The 25,136-nt window shown below is 30.3% G+C and overlaps 1 protein-coding gene across 1 annotated transcript in view; it reads right to left on the bottom strand.

Moving 5' to 3' along the window:
• The window catches only part of LOC136975483 (cyclin-dependent kinase 17-like), a 54,571-nt gene extending 35,319 nt beyond the window's left edge, over positions 1–19,252 (bottom strand). The window contains exons 1-2 of the mRNA XM_067270548.1: positions 19,180–19,252; positions 5,805–6,100 (exon numbers count right to left, since the gene is read on the bottom strand). Coding sequence (XP_067126649.1) covers positions 5,805–5,928 — 124 coding nt within the window. The 5' untranslated portion in view covers positions 5,929–6,100; positions 19,180–19,252. The remainder of the gene's footprint in view (positions 1–5,804; positions 6,101–19,179) is intronic.
• Positions 19,253–25,136: the final 5,884 nt, after the last annotated feature.

Raw genomic sequence — 25,136 nt, 5'->3', positions numbered from 1 at the left:
TTGATTTTAAAATATTTAAAGTAAAATGAAAATCATCATATTAAAAAAATACTAAATTTTTGTAAAAGTTAATATTCATTCCACTGAAATCTATATAAATCAATGAATGAATGTCTAAGAAGTACATATATATAATATATATATAAATGTATATATATAATAAATATGTAATAAATATATATAAATGTGTTATATATTATATTACACATTTTTTATTTTGAATCTTAGATTTCTAAATGTCATTGCTCACTGTACCTGAAAATTGAATACAATTAACAAAGATGTGGTTAAATTTAAGATTTCTAAAATAAGTTAATCTGTTAATCTGTATATATATATATATATATATATATTAAAAGTAAAATGTTCCATCTCCACTAAAACTTTACAAAAAAACAGCATGTAAGTGGATCACACAAGGTCACAGGTGGGGTCTATAAACCTTCACTCAAATGACCACCCGTTAACTTCCTCTGTGGATTCAGCATGAATTCGTGGAAAGGGTGAAGAAAGAGGAAGGATGGTATTTGTGTAGGGATAGAAAATAAAAAGACTTCACTTTTGACTCAGACTTGGAGTTGAAGAACGGCTATTTGTTTGTTTCCGTAACAACTTTGATTTTTGAATAATAACCTTTGGTTATATACAGATTACAAATTTAGTTTTAGTTTTTACATTATTTTTAGTAATTTTTATTTAAATATAGTAGGTATTGAATATAGTTAGTAATTTTTATCTGAGTATAGTATTGTATTAAAAGCAAAATGTTCTGTCATCAACACGCACAAATAATGTAAATTTAAAAACAAACTTTAAACAGTTTTTAAAAACATTTTAATTTTCAATTGACTTGATTTTATTTTTAATTCGATTTCAGTGTAAAGGTGAGTTTTAATAATAATTAAATTAAAAAATAATGACATAATTATTAGTTTTAATTAATTTTCAGGTTTAATTTATTTAATATTAATTTAGTTTTAGCTTTATAATTATTTTTAATAGTTATTAATTTATTATTATTTATTTAATTTTGCCATTTTTGAACCCTTAATTATGATTTTTTTAAATTAATTGCAACTCTTTTCTTTTGCAACATAAACTATTGAAATTATTTCATTATTGTCACAAAAAAGATAATTAAATTTAAATTTATTTTAATTTTTTAGTAATTTCATTAATTTTTGTTTTATAAATTTGCCTGCTTTTTAAAAATTTTAATTATAAATGAGTTAATATTGATCAGGCTACCTAGTATTTTATTAATAATCAATTCAAATGTTATTACAATAACTATATATATATATATATATATAATATAAAAATTTATGACAGTTATATATATATAAAACATACTATGTTTTGAAAAGTTCTAAGTTGTTTAATACTTAAAAGTATAAAAGCATGAAAATTTCATATCAATGTTTATTTATCATAAATTATATTATTAAAATAATGATTAATAAAGCTATCAGTTTATTGGTAAAGTAAGACTGATATTTCACTGTTAACATTTGTTACTATGATTTTGCATTACTGTAGAACAGAAGTCCCAAAATGGTCAATATGGCCCTCGGAGTCTATATGACATTTTTGGGGTTGATTGCAAGTCAAAAACAGTTCATTGAAAATTATTAGTCCAGTGCATTATGCTTATAATAATTCAGAATATTGTAAATTTTCAGACTTTAAGTAGATCTCTTCTACAAAAACTGTGTGAATTAATACAGTGGGTGATCAGTTAATGAACATAATCCATTCCAAGACTTTGTTTGCTATCTGAAATGTTCGTTAACTGATTATCAATTTACCATAGGTTTTTACGGGAATTTGATTAATTCGTTCTGGAAATTCCAAAAAATAAAAAATACATACTTTCTTACTACGTTTATTTATATGTAACTAGCTGACCCGGCCATGCGTTGTTGTGGCTCAAAATGTATCTATTATAAATATATAACATTTCTCCTGTGGAGTGAATTTCAAAAAATCCCTTCTTAGTGTACAGTACATTCTCTTGACGTACCCTATTAAAATGCAATCAAAAACGCATCTAAAATAGTATAATAAAAGCAGAGTTCTTCACAGTAAGCCTTAATCCCGTCCCTCTCCCCCGCAAGAAAATATCGAAAAATCCCTTTTTAGTGTATATTCTCTTGACATACCCTATTAAAACGCAATCAAAAACACATCTGAAATAGTATAATAAAAGCAGAGTTCTTCACAGTAAGCCTTAATCCTGTCCCTCTCCCCCGCAAGGAAATATCGAAAAATCCCTTTTTAGTATATATTCTGTTGACGTAACCTATTAAAACGCAATTAAAAATGCAAAAAACCCCATCTAAAATAGTATAATAGAAGCCAAGTTCTTCACGTTAAGCCATTATCCTGTCCATCTCCCCCCAGTGGGGGGAATTTCGACATGTATATTATATAAAAACACGTGCGTATTCGAATGCAACGTTGTGTCAAAATTTCAAAGGAATTGGTAGGAACAAACGAACGTTATATTTTATTTATATAGATAGATAGAAAATGATCTGCTTTAGTCCATTCTCACAGAAAAGCAAACTTAAGTCGTCGGAAGTTAGCGCCATCTGTTGGACATGAAAGCCTTAATCCACATATAATATATTTTTGAAAGAGGGGAAATGGTGGTCTTCACATATGCCACAAACCTTCACGGGAGTGTATTAAACAACTTCCCGAAGTTTCACGGCAATCGGATAAATGGTGTGGTAATGAATGAAGGACAAACACACACAGACAGACATACATTCGTTTTTATATATATAGATAATAAAAATACACATATAACAGTTTTACATTTTTATTAGTCATGTTTTTTCTGTTTGTGGGGCATTAAAGAATCTGTCCAATGCTTTTCTCTCTTCTTCAGGATTTTTCAGAAGTAATTAATAGCATTGTAATTGTAGAGATCCCAAAGTCTATTAATCTCAACCTGGTTTGGATGCCATTCTAATACCATTGTTCTGACATTCTCCAACTCCTTCAAAAGATCTTTTAAGATATCAGCATTAATCCTCTTTTTCAGAAGAAAACATATATCACTGAGTTTCTTGGTGTTCTTCTGTCATCAGATCCATTTTGGGTTCCATTATGAGATCTTCAATGTTCTTTATTTCTCAGATGTAGATTTTTGTTACTCCTTTAGCAGCTTGATTATTCTGTATCTTTCTTAGATAAGATTGAACTGCAGCCTACTGTAGACCTGTTCAAGCCATACAACATCAGACATCTTCTGCCCACTCTCTACCTTTGCTATTATACTCTCACTCTGAAAATAAAAACTGATGCAAAACTTAACGAGTGCCTGCCCGACAGTCTCGCAAATACTATAAAAGAATTGTTTCTGTCAGAAAAATAAAAGGCTGGAATTACAAGGGAGAGTTTCAAAGTTCAGAGGAATACTATCCGATCAGTATATACCGGGTTGAGCATCAATGTCAACATCTCCTGTACTCCAAAAAGCTTTGAATTGTTGCCTGAAGACAAGGGAAGACCAATTGGTATTCATTATTTTACGTTGCTTCTTCTTGTGTTTGTTCTGTGAGATGTTCGTTGTCCAAACGTAAAAATCTTTCACAAGTGTTCATTATCAAATTGGTTCATTAACCAATCACCCACTGTACTGTCTCACCAGATTTTAATTATTAATTGTATTAACAAAAAAAAAAGAATCTTCGAAGGAATAGTCAAAAAAGTTCGGAAATCCCTGCTATAGAACACTGAAATCACAAAGAACCTAATTGCTTAATACGAAGGTAATCCATACACAGTGCAAATCAGTCAAAGTATAAGTCTATCAAAAGATTACTTTATATCAATCTCTCTGGTGAAAATCTAAATAGAAATAATCCTAAACAGCTGGATTGAGAGAGAAAATTCCCTTGTGCATGGAATTTAAAGTATGTTCCCCATTCCTCACCCCTATAACTAAATTTTAAAAAATAAAATATATTTGTAAAAATAAATATATTTTCTTCTCTCTCTCTCTTTTTTTAAATAGCCTGCCATTTAGCAGTCCTTGTGCATATGCACTCTGTGCCCTATGGTTAATCTGATCCTGATCCTAAAAGAAAATATAGATAGATAAAATGCTTTTAAAAAAAATCCAATATTCAATGATATTTGCTATTTAAAACTAATTTTATATTAAATTGTAATAAAATTTTATTTCGATAGAATTTTGAAATTTAACTTGAATTTATCATTAAATGATCATTTAGTAAACTGAATCTCTCATATGACAAATTCAAATTACCATATTTTTGCATATTGATTGGCATGCCAATTTAAAATGAGGGAGACCAATATGATGATTTAAGTGAAGTTATAACAATGAATTAATTATGTTTAGTAATATTAGAATTCTTCTTATATAGAATTAATTCATTTTGTTGGCTAGTCATCAGTATTGTGAACAGAATTTTATTTTTCCACAAACAACACTTGATGGGTTCAGGAGTTGTACCTGTTAAAATTGTACCAGACCACAAAATGTTTACTTTGGTTATGTAAGGTAAGGCATATCTATCTAGACAGATAAAATAACATTAATATCCTAATGAACAATTATTAATGGCTATGTTCACCAACGATGAGTTGAAGTTAACCAATCAGCATTCACCTGAAGTAAAATGAATGCTGATTGATTGACTTTGACTCTTAATTCTTCATTGATAAATATAGCCATAAGAGAACAAACTTGAAACCATTTATTTATTTGCTTGGGACTAGAAATGTTCCAGATTTTGAAACATTTGTATATTTGCATCTGACTTGATTTGATAATGTTAGTCTCGTTTAACTTCTCTTCTTGCATCACTTGTTTAGGGATTTTTATTAACTTTTGATAAAATAAAAACTTTTTGCATATCTACATGAATACATACATACACACTTATCAGTAGGGAGGCCAGAAAAATCATTCAGAACAACTGAAATACAGCATTAATTATCTTAGAAATCCATATTCTGGTTAACCCTAAGGTAACCTAGTATGCCAGTTTATACCAAATGTGAGAGAAGTAATTTCTTGTCTCCATGTATTTCAGCATGTGCTCAATGTGCAAAAATATGGTATCAAATTCTGACTACTAATTATAATTCAAATTATATCTGGAGTGATTTCAAACCTTTGTCAGCAGAATTAACCAATATATAAATGTAAATTTCAGAATATTTATATGATAGCAACTGTAAAATGCAAACAACTTCTCATTACATAACAATTCGAGGGAAAAGTGCATCAGCAAGCTAATTAAATTACTAAAGTGTGTTAAGAAAATTTGAACATTGATATACACCACACAAGCTAACTTTTGGAACAATCACTTTTCACACTGGTACTTAGTCGTTTATAACATGGTTTTGTACTACATGAAATTTTATAGAAACTTAGCTACTGTGTTATACAAGTCTGTATAGTTGAAAAATATATAGAGTTTAGAATATGCTAGAATTTTAGTTCTAAAAAATTCTAAATTTACTTTCTGTACACAATTAAGATAAAAATAAACTAAAGTTACTAATAGGTCTAGCATCATGCAGATTAAAAATGTTAAGCAACAAGCTGGGTTTTAAAATCATAGTATATTCTCTACATGTTATGAAATGCTATTTGCTGTTCAGCTTGTGAATAAATCAGAATATTGAAACATGTTAAGTTTTTATTTGATATCAGTAAAACAATGCTTTGTGTCATTACCTGTTCTAAATAATTCAAAACAACAATGACATTATTAATTATATAACTATAAATTAAATATTGAAAATCAACTTACCATTTTTGTTAATATCACCATTCTCTCTGATAGAGAGATTTTCTGCTAGTTCAGAAAGACGTTCATCACTATTCAGTCGTGGAGCATGAAGAGTATGAGAAATTCGACGACGAAGCCTCTTCATTGTAAGTTTTCATCACTTATAATAATATATTAACATCTAATATTTGTCAAACCATGTCCTTTAAAATGTGCAGGCAGGAATATGGAAGGCACTTAAGTGAAAAATGCTGTCATTTGTTTATATGATGCTTATATGCACAATTTGGCATATAAAGAATTGCAATATTATTTACCTAAAAATTTAAATTTTAAACATTAGTCTCAATCATAATAAGAATAAACATTGTAATATAAATTGCAGTATAAATATATATTTATATTTAATAAATTAACCATTGTTTTTGAAATTTTACATTATTTCAATAAATTTAAAATGTAATATGATTAAAAACACCTGAAGAGATATATGCAGAACAATACCTTGAACACCAGAACATATATAAAAATGCTACCAGGGAAAAGCCAAGCTTCTTAGGAGGGACTACTGCCCCCAAGTCTCAAAAAACACCTGGGGTTTTCTCATCAAATGGTTTATTGGTAAACTTAAATCCAGGAGCATTTTGACTACCATCAATATTAATAACACACATACTAAAGATGTACAATCTACAATTGCTAGACAGTTTGATATTTATTGTGGTACAGACAATCCTGAAGAGGACAACACCTAGCAAAGGAGGGATTGGGGTAACCATCATTCAGCCAATGATCACTGAGAATAGCTCACCAATTCATTTTGAGGAAGTAAACGAGGTAATTAGATCCATTAGCAAAAAGAATGTCCCTGGGCTGGATAACATTACTCCAAAATTGATACAAAATATTTGGAAGCATAATTCAGGCATTTTATTAAACATTTTTAATGAATGTCTTATATGGGACATCTTCCCTGAAGTTTGGAAAAGAGCAAAAATTGTCCCAACTCCTAAAACTGAGAAACCTCTGGAAGCTAGGCCTATATCCCTTCTTCCAGTCTTGGGGAAAATATTAGAAAGGCTAATCACCAACATGCTCAACTGGCATATGGAAGCTAACTGCCATCTCCACCATCATCAGTTTGGCTTCATAAAGCAGCACTCCATGACTGATGCCATCTTCTTTGCCACCAACAACATTAAAGATGATACAACTAGGTGCAAGTATGTCTTAGGTGTCAGCTTGGACATACAAATGGCTTTTGATAGTGCCTGGTGGTCCTTGATTTTGTACCAACTTTGGGAAAATGTCTGGCTAATCTCTAACATTATTTGGGATTACCTCTCCAATAGAACTGCAATACTACAAACTGGAAGCCTACAGTTTGAGAGAGAGGTCAATAGAGGCTGTTCCCAGGGTTCTGCATTCAACCAACTTTTTAGGAATATGATCTTTAACCAGTTCCTGATGAAGGAATTTGGCCAACACTGCTCCAATGCCTATGCAGATGATGCCCTAGTGTTGGCGGGTGGAGGTTCAAGAGCAGATCTAGAGCAAAAGAGCATGAATATTCTCACTATTATCATCTTATGGGGCAAACAATATAAGCTGCATTTTAACCCCAACAAAATAGAGAATATTGCTTTCAGTAAGCCTGGTAAGCCACATCTTTATAGGAGAGTCCCAACTGTTAAAATGGACAACAGCAGTATCAAGATTTCCAAGACTGTTAAATACTTGGGGGTCATCATGGATAACTAGCTATACTGGTTCCTACACATCAGCCATATAACAAAGCACACTGGCCTTATTTTTCAGTCTTTCAGCATGATTGCAAAAAATAACTGGAGACTATCATCAAATGCCATGATCTTTATGCTAATTGTAACATATGCATGCAGTAATTGGGACAATGCCATTCATCTCTCACACAATAAGCATAAACTACTAGCAGCCCAGCAGAGGGCTCTGTTGTATATTATCAAAGTGTATTATACCAGCCTTACCATTAGTCTACATATAATTGCTCAAAGACCACCAGTGGATTCAATTATTATGCCTTTGTGTCCTTTATCATAACTTAAATTTATCTTTGTATACTAGTACATTTATCAATTAACAGGACCTATTATACTGGAAAATTATGGATGCAGATATTTAGTCTTACAGATCATAAATAATATTTTTTATTTAGTTCTATCTATGGAATCTAAATATCTGCATCCATAATTTTCCAGTATAATAAGTCCTGTTAATTGATAAATGTACTAGTATACAAAGGTAAATTTAAACTACCAGTGGATCACCACATCACTTTGTGGGTGAAAAATTGGCAAATAAAGCATAATCAAAATGCTGTTGTTAACAACAAGGACATCAATCCCAATGACATTGAACGGCATATAGAATTGCATGGTACCAAATATTTTTTCCAGTTTGGCAGAGATTTTGAACATTTTTTTTTTAAACATGAAAAAATTGCTCCATTTCAAGTAGTTTTTCCCATTTAGGCAGGTTTCCACTTTATTCAGGTTCTGTTACTTTTACTGTATTGAGTTGGCAGTGAAGCCTTTCCAACAAATTTTTGTATTAAATATCATGATCACATTTTAACATGTTGAATTTTTCCACTATGAGAAAATATTCACCATAAATTGGAATTACAAATTTCTGGAAATAAGAGATTTAAACACAGCATCTGTGAAGAGTATACTTTCTAATTATATTCTCACAATTATAATTTTGAAGTTTTCTTTTCAATAAATAAATGGATAAAGCAAACACAAAGCAATTTGTTGTTATCAGCTGTCATCATTTTAACAATTGTATTGTTCATGTATTATCACTCTTTACTATGCTAAAATAAATTTATTTTTCATAGTCTGCTTTTGATTTCACTAGTGAATGTCTATTTGAACTAAACTTAGAGTTCTCTATTCTATACTGAGTAAGAATTGAATGATTGACTCTTAGTTCATGTCACTGAATATTTTCAACATAAAAATTATTTTCTATTTAACTTTTTCTGAGTTTATTTTAACATTTATTATTATGCATATCCATCCAAACAGTCTACTTTATTGAAGAACTACAAACTTAGAAAATGTACTCCTTACATTCTATTCTGAGTGCTTTATAAAACCCATCTTCAGGAGAACAATCCAATTAAAACATCAAAATTAGATAAACAAAGCACAAAAAAAAAAAAAAAAATATTCACCTTCTACGTGTTTCTTGAATTTCAAAACCCCAAACAAATGTATTAAGTTCTTACAGTTCAAATCTGAGCTTCTAGTAGCTGACAATTGCTATACTGTGCATAGTCCTCTAGCAATCTACAAACAAATGTGAATAATTCATGTATATGTATGGGCATTATTCATAATGCCCGGTCATTGTGAATAATGACCAAAAAGGGCATGCAGTGTGATAAATATTGATTAATTTATCAAATTTACTGGTCATTATGAATACTGCTATCACCTAGGGTGCGTTCTTTTATTCCTCCGCGTAACTCTGCGCGAGCGACATCCGTTTAAAAATTCCTGCGGAACGCGTTCCTAAATTCCGGTGGGAGTGCGCGCCGTCGAACGGCAAAAACGGCCGCTTGTAGCAGTAGTTTACGGTGGAAAGCAACATGGCGTCCTCCATGACTCAGATAGTTTCGGTTCCGGGTCCATTATGTGGTTTTATGAATGAGAATTTAGAAATTGTGAAAGCGCGAGTTAGTGCACGCGGTGATGTAAGTGTCTTTACGAATTTTTTTTCGAGGCTATTTTGAATGCTCTTTCAACAAATAATCCATTTATAGTTAAATTTTACAATTGGGACCCTTCTTTTGTCTTTTAAAGCTCATATTTTAGAATTATAGATTCCTCTATCACGATACTATCGATAGTGCGGGCGCCGCCATCTTTCTTTTTTCACCGTCGTTCCTAAATGCGTACAAACAGCAGCGCACTCCCGTAGTAGCGGAGATGCAGAACGACCGCTATTAAAGAACGCACCCCTAGTCAGGCAAAGTGATAATAATACGTTGAGGAGTGATCATCCAACACGCTAGCCAATTGGCACTCTGAGTTGCACATGTGTATTGTGTTTAGTACCAAATTTTAAATTCTGCGACATTTTAATTTGATTAAAAAAATTCCACTTATTTCATTTAAAAATATTTATTTTTGTGAATTATTTCAAAGTATTTTAAAAAGAACATGTAATCTTTTAAAACTAACATGTAAGTACTATTAACTATATTAATTAAATGGTAAAATTTTACCTATGTGCACCATCATGGCGGTGGTCGCAACTGTTTGTGCTCCTGATGAATTCCTCCGGAGGGGAGCCGCAGGCCAGAAGCCGATTGTTTAATGTCACTAGATATTAGCAAGGTTGAGGCCAAAGTTTTAAAAGCGAAAATGTGTACGTCGGATGTTCAGCGCCACTTTCCTGTAAGCCTAGAAGTTTGACAATGGCATTTGGAATGTCGAGCATGATTCCACTGACTTTGCAAACACCATTGTCAAACTTCTAGGCTTACAGGAAAGCAGCGCTGAACATCTGACGTACATTTTTGCATTTAAAACTTCAGCCTCAACTCACTATTGATACATACTAGATATTGATACACATGTTCAAGAACTACTGTGAATAAATAACTAGCAACATTAACAATCGGCGGCCGGCCAGTGGCTCCCCTCCGGAAGGAATCCGTCGAGAGCACAAACAGTTGCAACCACTGTTAAATTCACATGTGCAACTCAGATGCGAGTGCTGATTGGCTAGTGTATGTCGGATGATCATTCCTCAACTTATTATCTTCACTTTGCCCAACTAGATGATAGCAGTATTCATAATGACCGGTCAATTTGATAAATTACTGAAATTTATTACAATGACCGATTTTGTTGATCACTATTCATAATGCCCGTATTAATCACTTTGTCCATAACATATAATATGTTAATAGGTTTAAAACAAAAGTAACATTAATGTTTAGCTTTTGTTATCATCTCAATAAGATATTTACAAGCAGCCATTTAATGTCTGAGCAGTTGTTGATCTTCCTCAAACTCTTCCTTTAAATCCAAAACCTCTTATCCTTACAAAAATCCCTTATTTCTCTAACTTTCTCATTTTTGCTTCTCCTCACGTAACCTCTACTTTCTTCTTAAGAAACTCCTTGGACAATGTTATATCTTCTTGCCTTTAAATCCTTCTTGCTCTCCCATTGATCTTGTTGCTCTTACAAACTACTGTGAGGTTCCAAAAACGGGTTGGAATTAAAAATTTATTAAAACAAAACTAGAAAAACTTCCATTGTTAAAGCTGATCAAAGGTTGGATTAGTTGTGCAAGTCATATGAGACAGAGACAAGAAAAAAAACTATTAATGTAAAACATGACGCAATAAATGTAAACAAACATCCTCCAGTAGAGGTGGACCTTTGACAAGGTGCTTGTATACAAGCAATTAGAACAGAAAATTTTGAAAAGGGACAAGGTTAATTATAAAAAAGGGACATCGTGTCAGGTTGTTAAATTCTAAAATGTCATAGACTAGACAACGATGAGGTAAAATATGAGTGCAGGTTCCAAAGTTCCATCAGCACCTTCAGTCCAGAGTTAACAGATAGTGTTGGGTAGATTCTCCAAAGTGGACCTTTCTCGTGACCCGAACAGGTCTTGTCTTTCACTTACAGACGAGGGACCAATCGGGGAGCAGGGAAAAAGGGACATGGAGCAAATCTCCTAGTGACTGGAAAGCTACCATTTTGCATCTGTAAGGATCCTGTGAATCTTGGGGTATGTATACTTCTTTAAACATGCTTCTCTTAAAGGAAAAGCACATTTGGTACCAATCTAGCTCTTTTTTTTAACAGTCACATTTAAGAAGTTATTTCAGCTTCTGACTCCTATTTTTCATCAAAAACAAAATTTAGTCCCTCATCAAAGAAATCTTCAATAAATCTTTCATCATTTAACTTTCATCTTCCAAATCACTAATAGTCATTTATATACTTCTGAAACAGTTTGATCTCATGTCTCATTTTTTTCAATACCTTCTCTTCCATTTTCCTAACCACTGTTTCTGCTAGTGGGCCAAATATTAGTGAACCTATTGGCACTCCTTTCTGTTATCTGTAGTAGTACCTTCCTTGAAACTTAAAGTATCTGCTGTGAGTAATAAGATGCACCAGACCCAATACTGTGCTAAGCCCTGCATTTCTAAACTCCTTTTCTGCCCTTAGGAACAAAAAAAGCTGGCTTGTCTCACTAAAGAATTCAAGCTTTCAAAATAATACATTAACATATAATCATCTTCAATAGTCTTGTCATCTGCTAGCTCTTCCATTAATTGCCATTATCATCAACTATCCATCCATATTCCCTAAGCTACCCACTAATGTATGTTGTCAAGACCTTTTCCAGACTATGTTTCTTAATATCTAATGAGCAGCTAAAATTCAAATATAAGAACTTAATGCATTTGTAATTTAATTTTTGTTTGACTTTTTGTTCAAATTTTGAAATTCAAGAAAAATAGACAAAGTAAATAATGTTCTTGTGTCTTTACTGTTTTATCTATCTAATTTTGGTGTTTCAACCAGGTTGTTTTCCTGAAGATGAAAATACTCTGAATAGATTATAAGAAATGCTTTTTTTAGGTTGTGGTCCTCCAATAGATTGTTTGGTCTGATGTGTTTCTAATTGGAGTGATTAAATTTATTATTATTATACACTTTATTATAATTATTATTTGATAAAAAAATTAGAAATGAAACAATATGATATAGCATTTTTTTTGGTAGGCACTTATGTTTTCAACACAAAGTTAGCAGGTCACATCTCAGTATTTTGTTTTTTTTTTTTTTTCATTTCATTTCACTTATTTTATAATTACATTTACAATGAATTGTAATAAAAACAGCAACATTTTAATGTTTGAGATAAAACTTTCTAAACCATATACCAGTAAGGGAGATTTCACACAATGACTGATTCTATAATCGGCTCGACTGATAGTAAAACACTTCACGTTGAATACATTTATGTCGGTGACCTCTTCATTATGACTAATCAGAATGAGTGTTATGGATTGAAACAACAGCCAATCATTGTAAGTTTTTCTAATTTTTTGATTAAATACCCTTGTAATCTGCCTGACTAGTGTTGTAAATTCATGGATATCATTTTACTTTGTTTATTAATTCTTCTGAAAAGTATTTTAATGCCATCTTTTTTCATTACATCGGTTTTCATAAATCCAAAGTCTGATTGGCTGTAATTTCAAAGCTCAGCAACTGTTCTGACCCAACTACAAATATTTAACTTTTTAAATCTATTTGACTGGAACAACTAGTCAGTTGCCTACTGCTAGAATTGGTCCAGTTGGTGACAGCATGAAATCACCCTAAGTGCCATGATTTCAACAGCTGCTCTAAGAATATAAGACACCCAGTGGGGTAGGCAATGCAAAGATTTTATTTCTGTTCTAGCAATTTTTAGCATATTATGCATTGTTGCAGGTTATATATAATCATGAATTATATGCATTAAAATAAGGTAATTGTATTAAACTGACAATAAAAATATGATGTATTATTGCTAAAAGACTTTTCTAATGCATTTTAAAATCATAAGCTTACATTATAATTTGCAAAAAGAGAAAATTCTAATATCCAATACTCATTCTTTACAACTATAAAGGAATGCCAAAAAGCAAATTATTACCCCATTAATAAGATAAGAAAGTAACAATTTCCTATTAAAAACGAGATATGTAGTTAAAAAAGGGAAAAATAAACATTAAAAAATCATCACAGAAGCTAAGAGCAAACTTACACTTATAATACAACTTCTAGCACCTGTTTCTCAAAAACACATGTTTTCAGTCTCATCAGATACACTCTTCAGGTATTAGAACAAGAAACATGAATTAATTACAAAACTACAATAATAATAAAAGTACAGTACATATACTAAAAAGAGATGCATACAATTGAAATGTATAAAAGTGCGTGTTAATTAGTATTTTGCATCCTTGTTTTTCCAAATAGATTTGTACTGTATCTGAACCAAAGTATAGAAAATCCTTAAAATTTTTCATATAGTTGATAGCAAGTACCATAATAAAAAGAATGATAAAAAATGCTTATAGTATGGAAACCTATCCAAGCATAAACAATTGAATATGTAAGGCATATCAGGAAGACCAAATTAGATTTAGCTAGACTACCAGGATTAGTATATTAATTAGTATATTTCATTTATTTTGTAGAGATAAATTTTTGAAAGAGCTTTAGATAAGTCAGATAAGTCATAAATAAATATGGAACAGCCAAAGACTCTGTTGGAAGACAAACTAATATATGTCAAAAATTGGTAAAAAAAAAAATTGATTGCAGAATTGATTGTGAAGAAACAGTTTGACAGTGCTACCATAAGATTTTCTTCTAATAGCAAGATTTTTAGCAATTTAGTCAATGCAAAATTTAAAAATATATTTACAATCAAAAGTCATTCTCAGATCATTAATAATTTAAATACAAGAACTGTTGCTGTTATTAGATCTGAAAGTAGTTAATGGCAGGACATAGATATAAGAAAACAAGATGGTGACTCTAATTTATATTTACAGATAGATTATGTATTTGTATGCTATTGTGTAGATATATGAGGTCGGATTGTAATGTATCAGAATCAAAGTAACTTAATAATATTTATGTAAGTAAAATTTGGAGAAGTTGTCAATTGTAAGCCAATGTTTCCCAACCTGGAATATATGTTGCAAAAAAATATTTTTTTTAGAATTTTGAATAAACTCTTTTTAAAAATTTTATTTATCTTTCATTGTTTTACTGCCAGCTGACCGAAGGGAGAATGAGATATTCACTAAAATGCCAAATGTTTGCAAAATTTGCAGCATACTCCTATCACAAAAGTTGCATGCATCTATTTGTATGCCAGTGTACCAACTCTTTGGAGCTTCTATAAATGTTGCAGCTTACCAGCTTAAAGACAGATACTAGCTCTTTACACATTGATTCAAAAGTCTTTTTATAGTATATTTGTAAAATTGTGAGTTGTCATCTTGGTAAGTTTAACTTCCGTATTATCAGAATTTTTTTTAAATCAAAAAATCAACCATAATTTATTTTAAATTTTCCTTGTCAACTATTTGTTCCTAAATAAAGAAATTATGCTAACAACAGGCACAAATATCACATTAGGATTAAAACTTGTTTTTAACTATTCTTGGTTCTATTATATTTGATACAATTACTTTTTTGTAACCAACTAAAACATATACAAAAGTGTATTATGATTGTGGCATTTTGTCAATTAGAAGAAAAATGATATTTGATCTTACAGCACAGACCCAATGATACAGAATTAAAACAGACATTTTTTATTTTACTACTACTAGTCAGTATGCAGTAAGAATTTGCTTTGATCAATTCCTTTTTTTATAGCTTACATCAGTTTTTCCCTTTGGATTAGTGACACATTTTGAATTTAATAAGATTCCTATGACATCATAATTTTTAAAATAAAAATGTTTAAAATTACCAAAATCATAATATACTTTTGTATATGTTGTGTATGTTTTAGTTTACTACAAAAAAGTAATTGTATCAAATATAATGAAACCAAGAATAGTTAAAAAAAGTTATTTATTTAACAAAAATTACTGTGAAGTTACAAAACAATATTTTCAATAAAAATCTCCTATGAGAAAAAGTTACCATTGAAGAAATTAAGTAAAATATAATAAAAATTGAATTTCTTTTATATGGTCTGAAACTTTCTTCTGGCTTTTCTGTGAAATTGTGCAAAATTGTCGTACAACCTTCTGGCACACACCGACAGTACGTTCTAAGTAAGTGAAAATTATTTAACCAAGACATAAAAATTTGGTCTATTTGAAATTCAGGATTAAGTATCTCCAGTGAAGGCTGGTTTATACTTCATGAGAATAGAAAAGGGATGAGAAAATGACACTAAACTGGTTTAGCATGCAACTCCTTGCATATTACTACTGACACTTCCATTCTCTTTTGGTTAGTGAAGAAAGTTGAGAGAAGTTCTACTTTTCTGATTTTTGGTAGTTCATAGTTCTTTGCATTCTTCAATTCAGAGACAGATAAAATTGAAATTATTAGAATTATAGTAGAATTGTTTCTGATGAATCATAATTCACCATATATATGTCTTAAATTAATCAAATTTGAATAGATATTATCTTTACATACATATTTAAAACTTGCCTAAAATATTAAAAATGCACTTTGGGGATCATCTTAATTTATAAAGTTATAAATTCTTCTTTCTCTCTTCTCAAATTAATTACACACATATACTCTTCTTTAAGAATTTTATAAATCAGATAGTTAAAACCAAAAGTGTGCCTTGAAAAGGTAACAGGTGCCATATTTTAAACTGCAAGTACTAAAAACACATGTGCATATCTCTTTCAATGTTTTGAAGTATTAAGTTATGATAAAAAAAATAATAGAAGAGAAAAATGATACATTTACTCCTACGTTACATTCTCACAAAGTATGAACCAGCCTTAAGCAACCATGAAGAACAGAATGAAAGGTTTTTGAAAATAACAATTTAAACTGTAAAAGTGGACAGTTTATTTTCAATAAATTCTAATATGTTAAGCTAAGTAGTAAATACGTTTATGGTTATGTGTTCAGAGAGACTATGATGCTAGAGGGGCAGTAACCTTGAAATAATAGGAAACTAAAAATATAATTGAGAATAAAATTCAAACTTTCATTATTATAGTACAGAGAGCACTAGGTCTGCACACATATGGATCCATTGCAAAGATATAAAACAGTTATAAAATAGCAGGGGAAAAAATACATAAAATAGTAATGGCTATTCAAGTAATATTTTTATAAAATACAGCAACAGATGCAACCTGAGCTTCCTATACAAAAGTTGTTGACAACACTATATTTCGGGAAAGGAGAAATTGAAATGATAATTGGAAAGAAAGAAAAAGCAGGATAAGGAAAGAATAAAATTAGATAACCTATAAAGTATGTTAAATCTATTTTTATACTAATTATATATGTTTGAACCATCAACTTAAAATTTTTGATTTTGTAGTTTTTTTTTTAATTTAGAAATGAATGACTGAAAAAGTCTTTGAACAGATACAAATTTACAAATGATATTCTGAAAATATGACAGGTAATAAAGCACATTCCTCATAAAATTGTTTCTCAACTCATAACAAATAAAATAAAAAAATTGAAGACTGCCTGACTTTTTTCATTGTTTGAGTAAATTGCATAATTTCCAATAATGTGGGTTGAACCATTTGTCATCAGTTAGGTTGATATTGGTTTAAGAGAAAAAGATATTTATAAATTAATAGAATGTGAAATAAATTATATTAACTTTTTCCCAATCAAAATAAGCTTTTGATCTAAGAAAGTCAAGTCATAAGAATATAGATGGTAAGATGATACCTTCCAATTCATACAGGATCAATTTTAAATTTGAATTAACTTAAGTATGTAAACTGAACAGAATTAGTATAAAGTTCTATACAAGTTGGCAAATGGTTTGGTCTGGGATAAATAATAATTTGAAAATTTGAAGAAAAGATCAGAGCAGTGAAAGTCATATATTGATTAAAAATTAAAGAAATAATATATTTCTTTGATAGAATATATTCAGGGAAAAATATATTTAAGCAATCAGCAGCAGAAAACCACTAAATATCAGACAGATTAAAATATCCACATATTTTATATTGAGAAATGTAATAACTAATTAATAATAATAATAATAATAATAATTCTCATTTTGAATAGGAACATGAGTTAAAATAATGAGAGGAATGATTAAACTTTTAACAAGTATGTTATCAAAATTCTTGACTATTTTTAAAGAACTTAGACATGCTAATAGAAAAACTCCTCCACATTTAATAGAGAAAAAGTAGAAAAGTCCTGTAAACGTAATATATTAAGTACCTTGAACAAAGTCGAAGTTATCCAACTTTCATTTAAAATGTAAATATCATACTGATCATTAATGCAAAAGAAAATAAACAACACTTATTTTCTATAAATCTAACATTCCATACAAAAATTTTTAAAAACTGATATATAGAGTATATAAAAAGTATAATAATATATAAAAAAGCATTAAACTGTATAATAAATCAACACTTTCCAGACTTTATATACAGCATCACCTCCTAATTAACTTACAAGGTAATTTTTTACATTTCATTCCAACTTTTAAAAAACTCAATCTCAAGTTCAATTTCAATAACCGTATTGTTCATCTTGCTCGTTGACGTCATCACACAGGAAATAAAAAAATTATCATACGATAATTAACACAAAGCCACGACCAAATTTATTCTAAAAACATATATATATATATAATATAAAAAAACCAAAAAATTTCAATATATCAAACGACAATACAAAATTAATAATTAACCATCGTCATCATCCTTACAAATTTATACAAAAAATTAAAAACTATTTCCTGCGAAACGAGCATAACTTTCGGTCAATATATTCCGAAACCGGTACCAAGTCAGAACGTCCAAATTGATTATTCTAGAGCGATTTGACCCATACAACTCGCACTCGAGTCAGACCAATCAAATCAATCTAGAATAAGAACTGCACATAAGGATTCGCCAATCAATTTTCCATTCATATTTACACCATTATCACCTCGCTACAAATGGAAATTTGAGAGAAAATCCGTACGACGGATCAATATTTAAATATAATTTCTCCCATACAACATAATTAAGAACCACCGTTCTTTGCTCGTATATATGCAAGAGGTATACGAAGTAGCATCAAACATTCTAATTTCTGAAAAAAATTAATCAATTAAAACACTTTGTTGTAGTAGCAAAGTGAAGTTTTTAATTTATAATAACTATTGTGGTGATTGTGTTATTTAGAAAAAATGATACTATAAAATAAAATTGTTATAAGAATGATTTTATTGCCAACTTTTATTCATTCACTTTATTATTATTATTAAGAAATTTATTATTAAATTTACGCAGAATATTGGAATTTTTCTATTAAGTGGGTGCGGCAAATTCATTGCCACAAAAAATAATAATAGCAATTCGCGGAATATTTTTTACATCTAATAAGAAATCTTTTTAAATTAAAATATAAATTAAAACAATAATTTATATGCACATTAATAATAATAATAATACTAATAATAATATTATTATCATTATTATCATTATTAATTATTTTAAATTATTAATAAATTGTAAAGTTATATTTAAAAAAGAAAAAAATTCGACTGGTTATAATAATTTTTTTTTTATCGTTTCGATTTCAAGTAAAGCAACGTGAATGCTTTTTCCGTCAACTTACTTTCTTCGTCTAGCATTCTTTCCGGTCTCCATCTTGATTGCCGGATTTCGTTTGCTGCCCTCTACTGTTAAAAATTAGAGATAAATATTTCATGAATATTTTATTTTCTACATTTTAAAATCGATAATAAAACGTTGACATATATTTAACAATTTTTAAATCTTCTTATTACCGAATAAGAAGAATTAATCTTTTATATTTTATCGGATTCCGTTTATTTTTTATTTATGATGTCCGTCAACGATCGAAATAAAATGTCGCATTTGCTTTTTAATAATTCTGTACTGTTTAAATAATCGTGTTAATTTTTTTTCAGATTAAATTACAATTAATTTTAAAATTTTTAATGTGTCTTTTATACGTTTAAATAATCCTAAATATTTTCTTCGATAAAAACGGAATCTTCAAAGATAATTAAATCAAAAATGATTATACAATTTAACATGTAACACCTGCAAAATCTCATTGATAAATAACCCGTTATATTTTTTCTTGATACACAAGTTCTTCTATGTATTTTACTCTATTTTAATACGAATTGTTGTAATTTAAACGCATACAACACTACGATATTCGGTCGTGTATACTTAAAATTATTTATCGTGATAATATTTTGTATTGTATTTAAATTTCAATTATAAAACGTATCTTGTATTATGTGTGTTGATCTTATTTTATCTCGAATTTTTATTGATTTTAAAATACAGATGTTACAGAATTTATTTAATTTTATAAAACTATCAAAAATCTATTCAAGTGTGTTATAACCTGTTTTCTCCCATGACAAAGCGGTTTAAATCTCGCTTAGGGATATGTCACTGACTAAAATAACAAATAAAATTACGTTACTTCCTTCCGTTTATGTTTAAGTAACATTTTTTTTTATAATTTTAATTTATATCCGAACAATTTTTTGAAAATTTATCATGTTATCAACATAAATTATTAAAATATAATCGGATATAGAGGCGTAAGCTATACATGCTGTACATTTCTTTTTCGTTGTTTTAAATTTATTTAATTACATTTCTTATTCATAAGTATACAATATTACAGGTTGTATTAATTTTGTTTATTGGAATAACGATATTTATATTTAAATTTAATATTAATTAACAGCAAAGAATCTTCCTTATACTTTCTTGGCTGTTATATATAACAGAGGGAAAGTATGGCAATCGGTCAAAAATTATCCCCTTTTAGATTTTTAAATTTTTGGACTCGGAGGAAATTGAAACTTCGAGAAATGCAGAAAAAAGTGGAGCTTTTTGCTGTATGTATGGATGTTAGTGTATGGTGGGGACACGATTATTTTTCACTCAATTTAAAGCTTAATAACTCCTGTGTCTTTTTTCGAAAATTTCTGAAATTTTTCAGGGAGATTTGTGTATTGGAGGAAAATGTTTCTAGAAATTTTCAAGAAAATTGGACTATTGGTTCGGGAGATATGGCTCCATTCTTTAATATATCCAAAACCAATCTGAAGACTTAAAGGTACTGGTAGAAATATATTATGGATGAAAACAAATAAAGAATTCCGGGAATGTTCAGCAACATTACCAGCTTTTTTTTCAATTGTCATAATGCAGTAGGGATGAACAAATGATTAAAAATTGCTTGAACTATAGATATAAATTTTATCAAATCTGTTGAAATTTTGTTTTAGGGGGCGTGATTCCTCTACTATAAATCTAGCCTTGTTGTTGGTGCTGTTTGGGAGCATCTGTCAGTGCTGTGTCTTCGATACTAATTTTTTTTCTATTTATAGGTAAGCAATTTGCCTTTTTGATTTCTATTTTTTGGTATTTTGTATTATATTGACAGATGCTCCCGAACTTTAACTTTAAACTTTATTTCATTACTGTATTTGATTTTGTAAATTTTATATAATTTATTTTACAACTAAATTGTTATCTATCATTGTATAATTTTGTTTGATTATGTTTATTGTATTTAAGTGTTTTGTTTTGGGAGATGGTTTGGCTCCCCGCATCATGGAATAAAATCCAGTATGCTAAATAAATAAATAAAATAAATAAATAAATAAATAAATATAAATTTTATCAATTATAGATTATTGGAAATTAATAATTAACATTCATTTTTCTATTATCATATTACAAATAAAATTTGATTTTTACTATTACTTTAATAGCAATAATTGATCCATTATTTTAAAAAAAGTCTTGTAATAAACCTTAATTTTCCTACTAAATATTAATGTAAAATACTATTGAAAGACGAATAAATTGTAATATTAATTTACTCATTTCTCATATGTTTGAAAATGGAACTTTCAAATGTCAGAAAAAATATATATAAGAATTATGTAACTGCATATCTGAGGACCAAATATCAAAAATTACTTTTCTTTCCTCAAAATACAGTATATATGGAGAGCGAAAAGTTCAGAATTCAACGTCATAAAAGAAGGGTTTACGTCTTTTATGACATTATTGTGTATGTTAAGGAAAATTTGCATAAAAATGTATCTCATTACAAGACAACACTCTTCACACTAAGAAATATAATAGATGTTTAGTTTACAACACTTTTATATAAGCTGATTTGAATATCTTATGCTTTTGTTTTACCCAAAATTCTACAGAATCATATATTGTGATCCAATTATTAAGAATATCTATGCAAAGTTACTGGAATAGATATAGGCTACTTGTACTTTGTATCCGCTCGTTCTCTATATAGTACAGTACAGTAATATATTCTCAATGGTATAGTAGTGACTAACTTAAAACTGGAAGTGTTATGTCAAATACTGTAAATTTTATAATCATTTATACTATCAATATATTATAATTCTTTATTGTGTACTTTAACAGGGAATCTTAAAAGTTTTTAAATAAATTCATGCTTTAATACTATTTATATTTTATTACAGAATGAAGCTCACGATCAAATCCGTGGAGCAACTCCCCAGGAATTTTTCATGAGCATCATATTCCGAATATGTTAGACCCCGTTCCTAGCCACCGGATGTCCCATTGTATTTCTATACAAACCCATAATGAGTATGAAAAAGGCCTTTTTTAGTGCCCACAGGACGAGAAGAGTTAAAAATGAAAAAAACTATCAAATATATATAGAAATATTTTTCAGGACTTAATATTTTGGTTGGGTTTAAATTCTCTTCTTACGCATATATTAAAAAGCCATTTAGACTAACTCGTAAGTAGAAACGCAACACAATCCAAAAGTGCCTCGAGTACGGCCATCTTAATACAAGCGCAATTTGCTTCTATCCGACTCTACCATCACCATCAAGTAACTCTTGTTAAAAACTTAAGCATATATTGAGGACGTTCCGTATTTAATAATAACACACAAAATTTGATCCAATAATCTAGTTTCTTATATCAGGAGTCTTGGTATTGACTCCCCGGAGAGTAAAAAGTCACTGACTGACTACGTATACAGGAATCACAATTGCCGATTTTCGGGGGTCGATTTCTCCGTCCCCCAAAAACCTATAGTAATTTCGAATATCTCGTGAGTTCGAAGAAAAATTGTTTTCTTAGGTAGTGTGCAAAATTTCAAGATTTTGTATAAAGCGGTTGCCGAAATATAAGCAATCGACAAGTGCAAAAATCTGCAAAAAAGCTGTATTTTCTCATTTTTCTCTATCCGGTACTGCAGACGCTCGTAGAGAGAAACCACTATGCCCAGAAAGCTCAAATTTTAAACTTAAGCCTTTTTCTTTATCGGCGAGGTGCTGGCGAAACTTTCGGGTCTATAGGTCAAAGTTAACGGGGGAGCTTTGGAGCCATGTAGCTATTTCGGTTTTACGGCTTAATTTTATGCTTATAAGAATAAAATTGCACGGAAACAAATGAACTTTACTCAAAATGTTACTCAGAATTGCAAAAGCTCAAATTTATGCCAATTAAAACTTTTTATAACGATTTTACTAAACGGCATTCAGTAACGTGACGATAATTTAAAATATATTTTGATATACATATCGTTTCGTTACACTATTGTCTATAACATCAAAGTTGACGGCAATTTCCTCTACAGCGAGTTTGCGAAATTGTACGATTATAGGCCTACAGTAACATATAAATGGGCTATCTATATTCATTCCGTCCTTATCCCGAACAGTTTGTAGATATCTATCCTTTCCGAATCCAGCCGAGGCAGTTCTATCACATGGTGTGGTAGTCACATACACAGGGCCGGCCTTTCTCGATAAAGGGGCCCGGGTGCAAGAAACTATTTGGGCCCAAATGTTTTTTTAAAATAAAAAAAATTTACAAACACGAACATATATTAATGCATGTTTATTTAAAGCGTGATTTTGTTCTTGCTAATACATTAATTACTTCAGAAAAATTACTAAAAATACTGCATTCTTGATAATGTTGGGGCCCCCTCAATCGCGGGGCCCGGTGCAGATAGCATCCGCCGCACCCAGCCGAGGCAGTCTATCACATGGTGTGGTAGTCACATACCACAAGGCCCTCTGTTTCCATCTATAAGGAGATAGAATTCTGTGCTTACTACATCGGGCTAAGGAGTGGGGAAATTGTAGGGTTTTAGAAGAACCCTACAATTTCTTCACTGCTTAGAAATGAAAAAGATGTCATCGAGAAAAAATAGTGCCTCGGCCGAAACAACTTGAAAGGTTAGAAATGTACAAAGCCATCGGGAAAAGGACGGTAGTTAACTTTGAGGAGACAGACTCTATTTAGTCAGGCTGGAGAACGTATAAACCTTCACTTACAACGTATAAACGTTATAAGTGAAGGTTTCTTCTTCCAATAGTGAGGTTAGTAGTATTTATTACGTCTTTCTTAATTATGCACAACTAGCAGAGACCGAGATTAAAACAGTTCTGTTTGTTTCGCCTATTTAACTTCTTATTACCTCTTAGAAGGATTTTAACTTCAATATTGTGGTTCATAACACGACAAAATGTAGTTTGTCATTGTAAATATTTTCACAAGTTGAAACCAAAGTTTTCACAAACTATAAGTACGAGCAACTATTTATTGTGACATGGTCACAATGCCGGGCCGCAATTTTTAATCATATTTTAAAATCATTTTATTTAAAATATATGCTCTCCATCTAAAATTAGTAGTGGCTTGCTCCTATACATCATACTTTTTCTTTAACAATAGAGTCGTGCCGGTCATCTATTAACTGCTTTTGGGGAGGGGATGTTTTGAATTGAAAAAACGTGACTTCCGGTTTGCATCGGAAGTTCTTATATAGTTAATTGGGTCTTCCGTTCCTATCTGGTCTCGAATTTCTTCTAACTCCGTTCTCGAGATTAAGACATACGGACAGAGGACAGTGGGAATTTACAGGTCTACAATTTTTTTCTAATTGCAGCCTCGAGGTCACGGGGCGACGCAAACTAAGGGATTGTAAAGGTGGGAAAAATCCAGCTTTGACTCTGACTCTCGTAAACATGACGAAATTTTGGAAATAAATGTAGCATTCCTTCGAAAACAAAATTGTCGCGTTGTAAGTAATGAAGGAAAAAAAATCCTTAGTCGTCAGAAAATAAAATATCATGGCGAGCAAAAGTTTCAAAGTTGGATCAACACTTGTGGACCAAGTCGAGCAGAAGTGTCAAATTGATTAACCGATCAAATTAAGAATTTAGGGGAGAGATCCTTTAAAAAGCAAGAAATTCAAGGAAAAAGAATGGCGGCTTTTCCGCGGCTCAGTCTGTTTTCGTCCGCGTCGGTTTCCCCGTTGTCTCGGACTTCACTTACTTTCGGCCGCATTATAAAGATTTTTCGGTATTTTTATTAACTTTAAATAAATCATCTTCTGCATTTACGTGGTGCGGAATGTCCACCGTGGAGAGATAAAAGACGATCTTTTTAAATTCTGCGTCTGGAGGCTCGATCATCTCCGAAAATTGCCCGAAATTCGTTTGATAAATATCTTTTTCGTCCATTTTCGACCATTAGATGAAATAAATC

Source organism: Centruroides vittatus, unplaced genomic scaffold, assembly GCF_030686945.1.
Source record: "Centruroides vittatus isolate TY-2023 unplaced genomic scaffold, ASM3068694v2 contig_1089, whole genome shotgun sequence".
Classification (NCBI taxonomy): domain Eukaryota; kingdom Metazoa; phylum Arthropoda; class Arachnida; order Scorpiones; family Buthidae; genus Centruroides; species Centruroides vittatus.
Note: the sequence above shows the minus strand (reverse complement) of the source record. Positions and strands in the feature narration are given on the sequence as shown.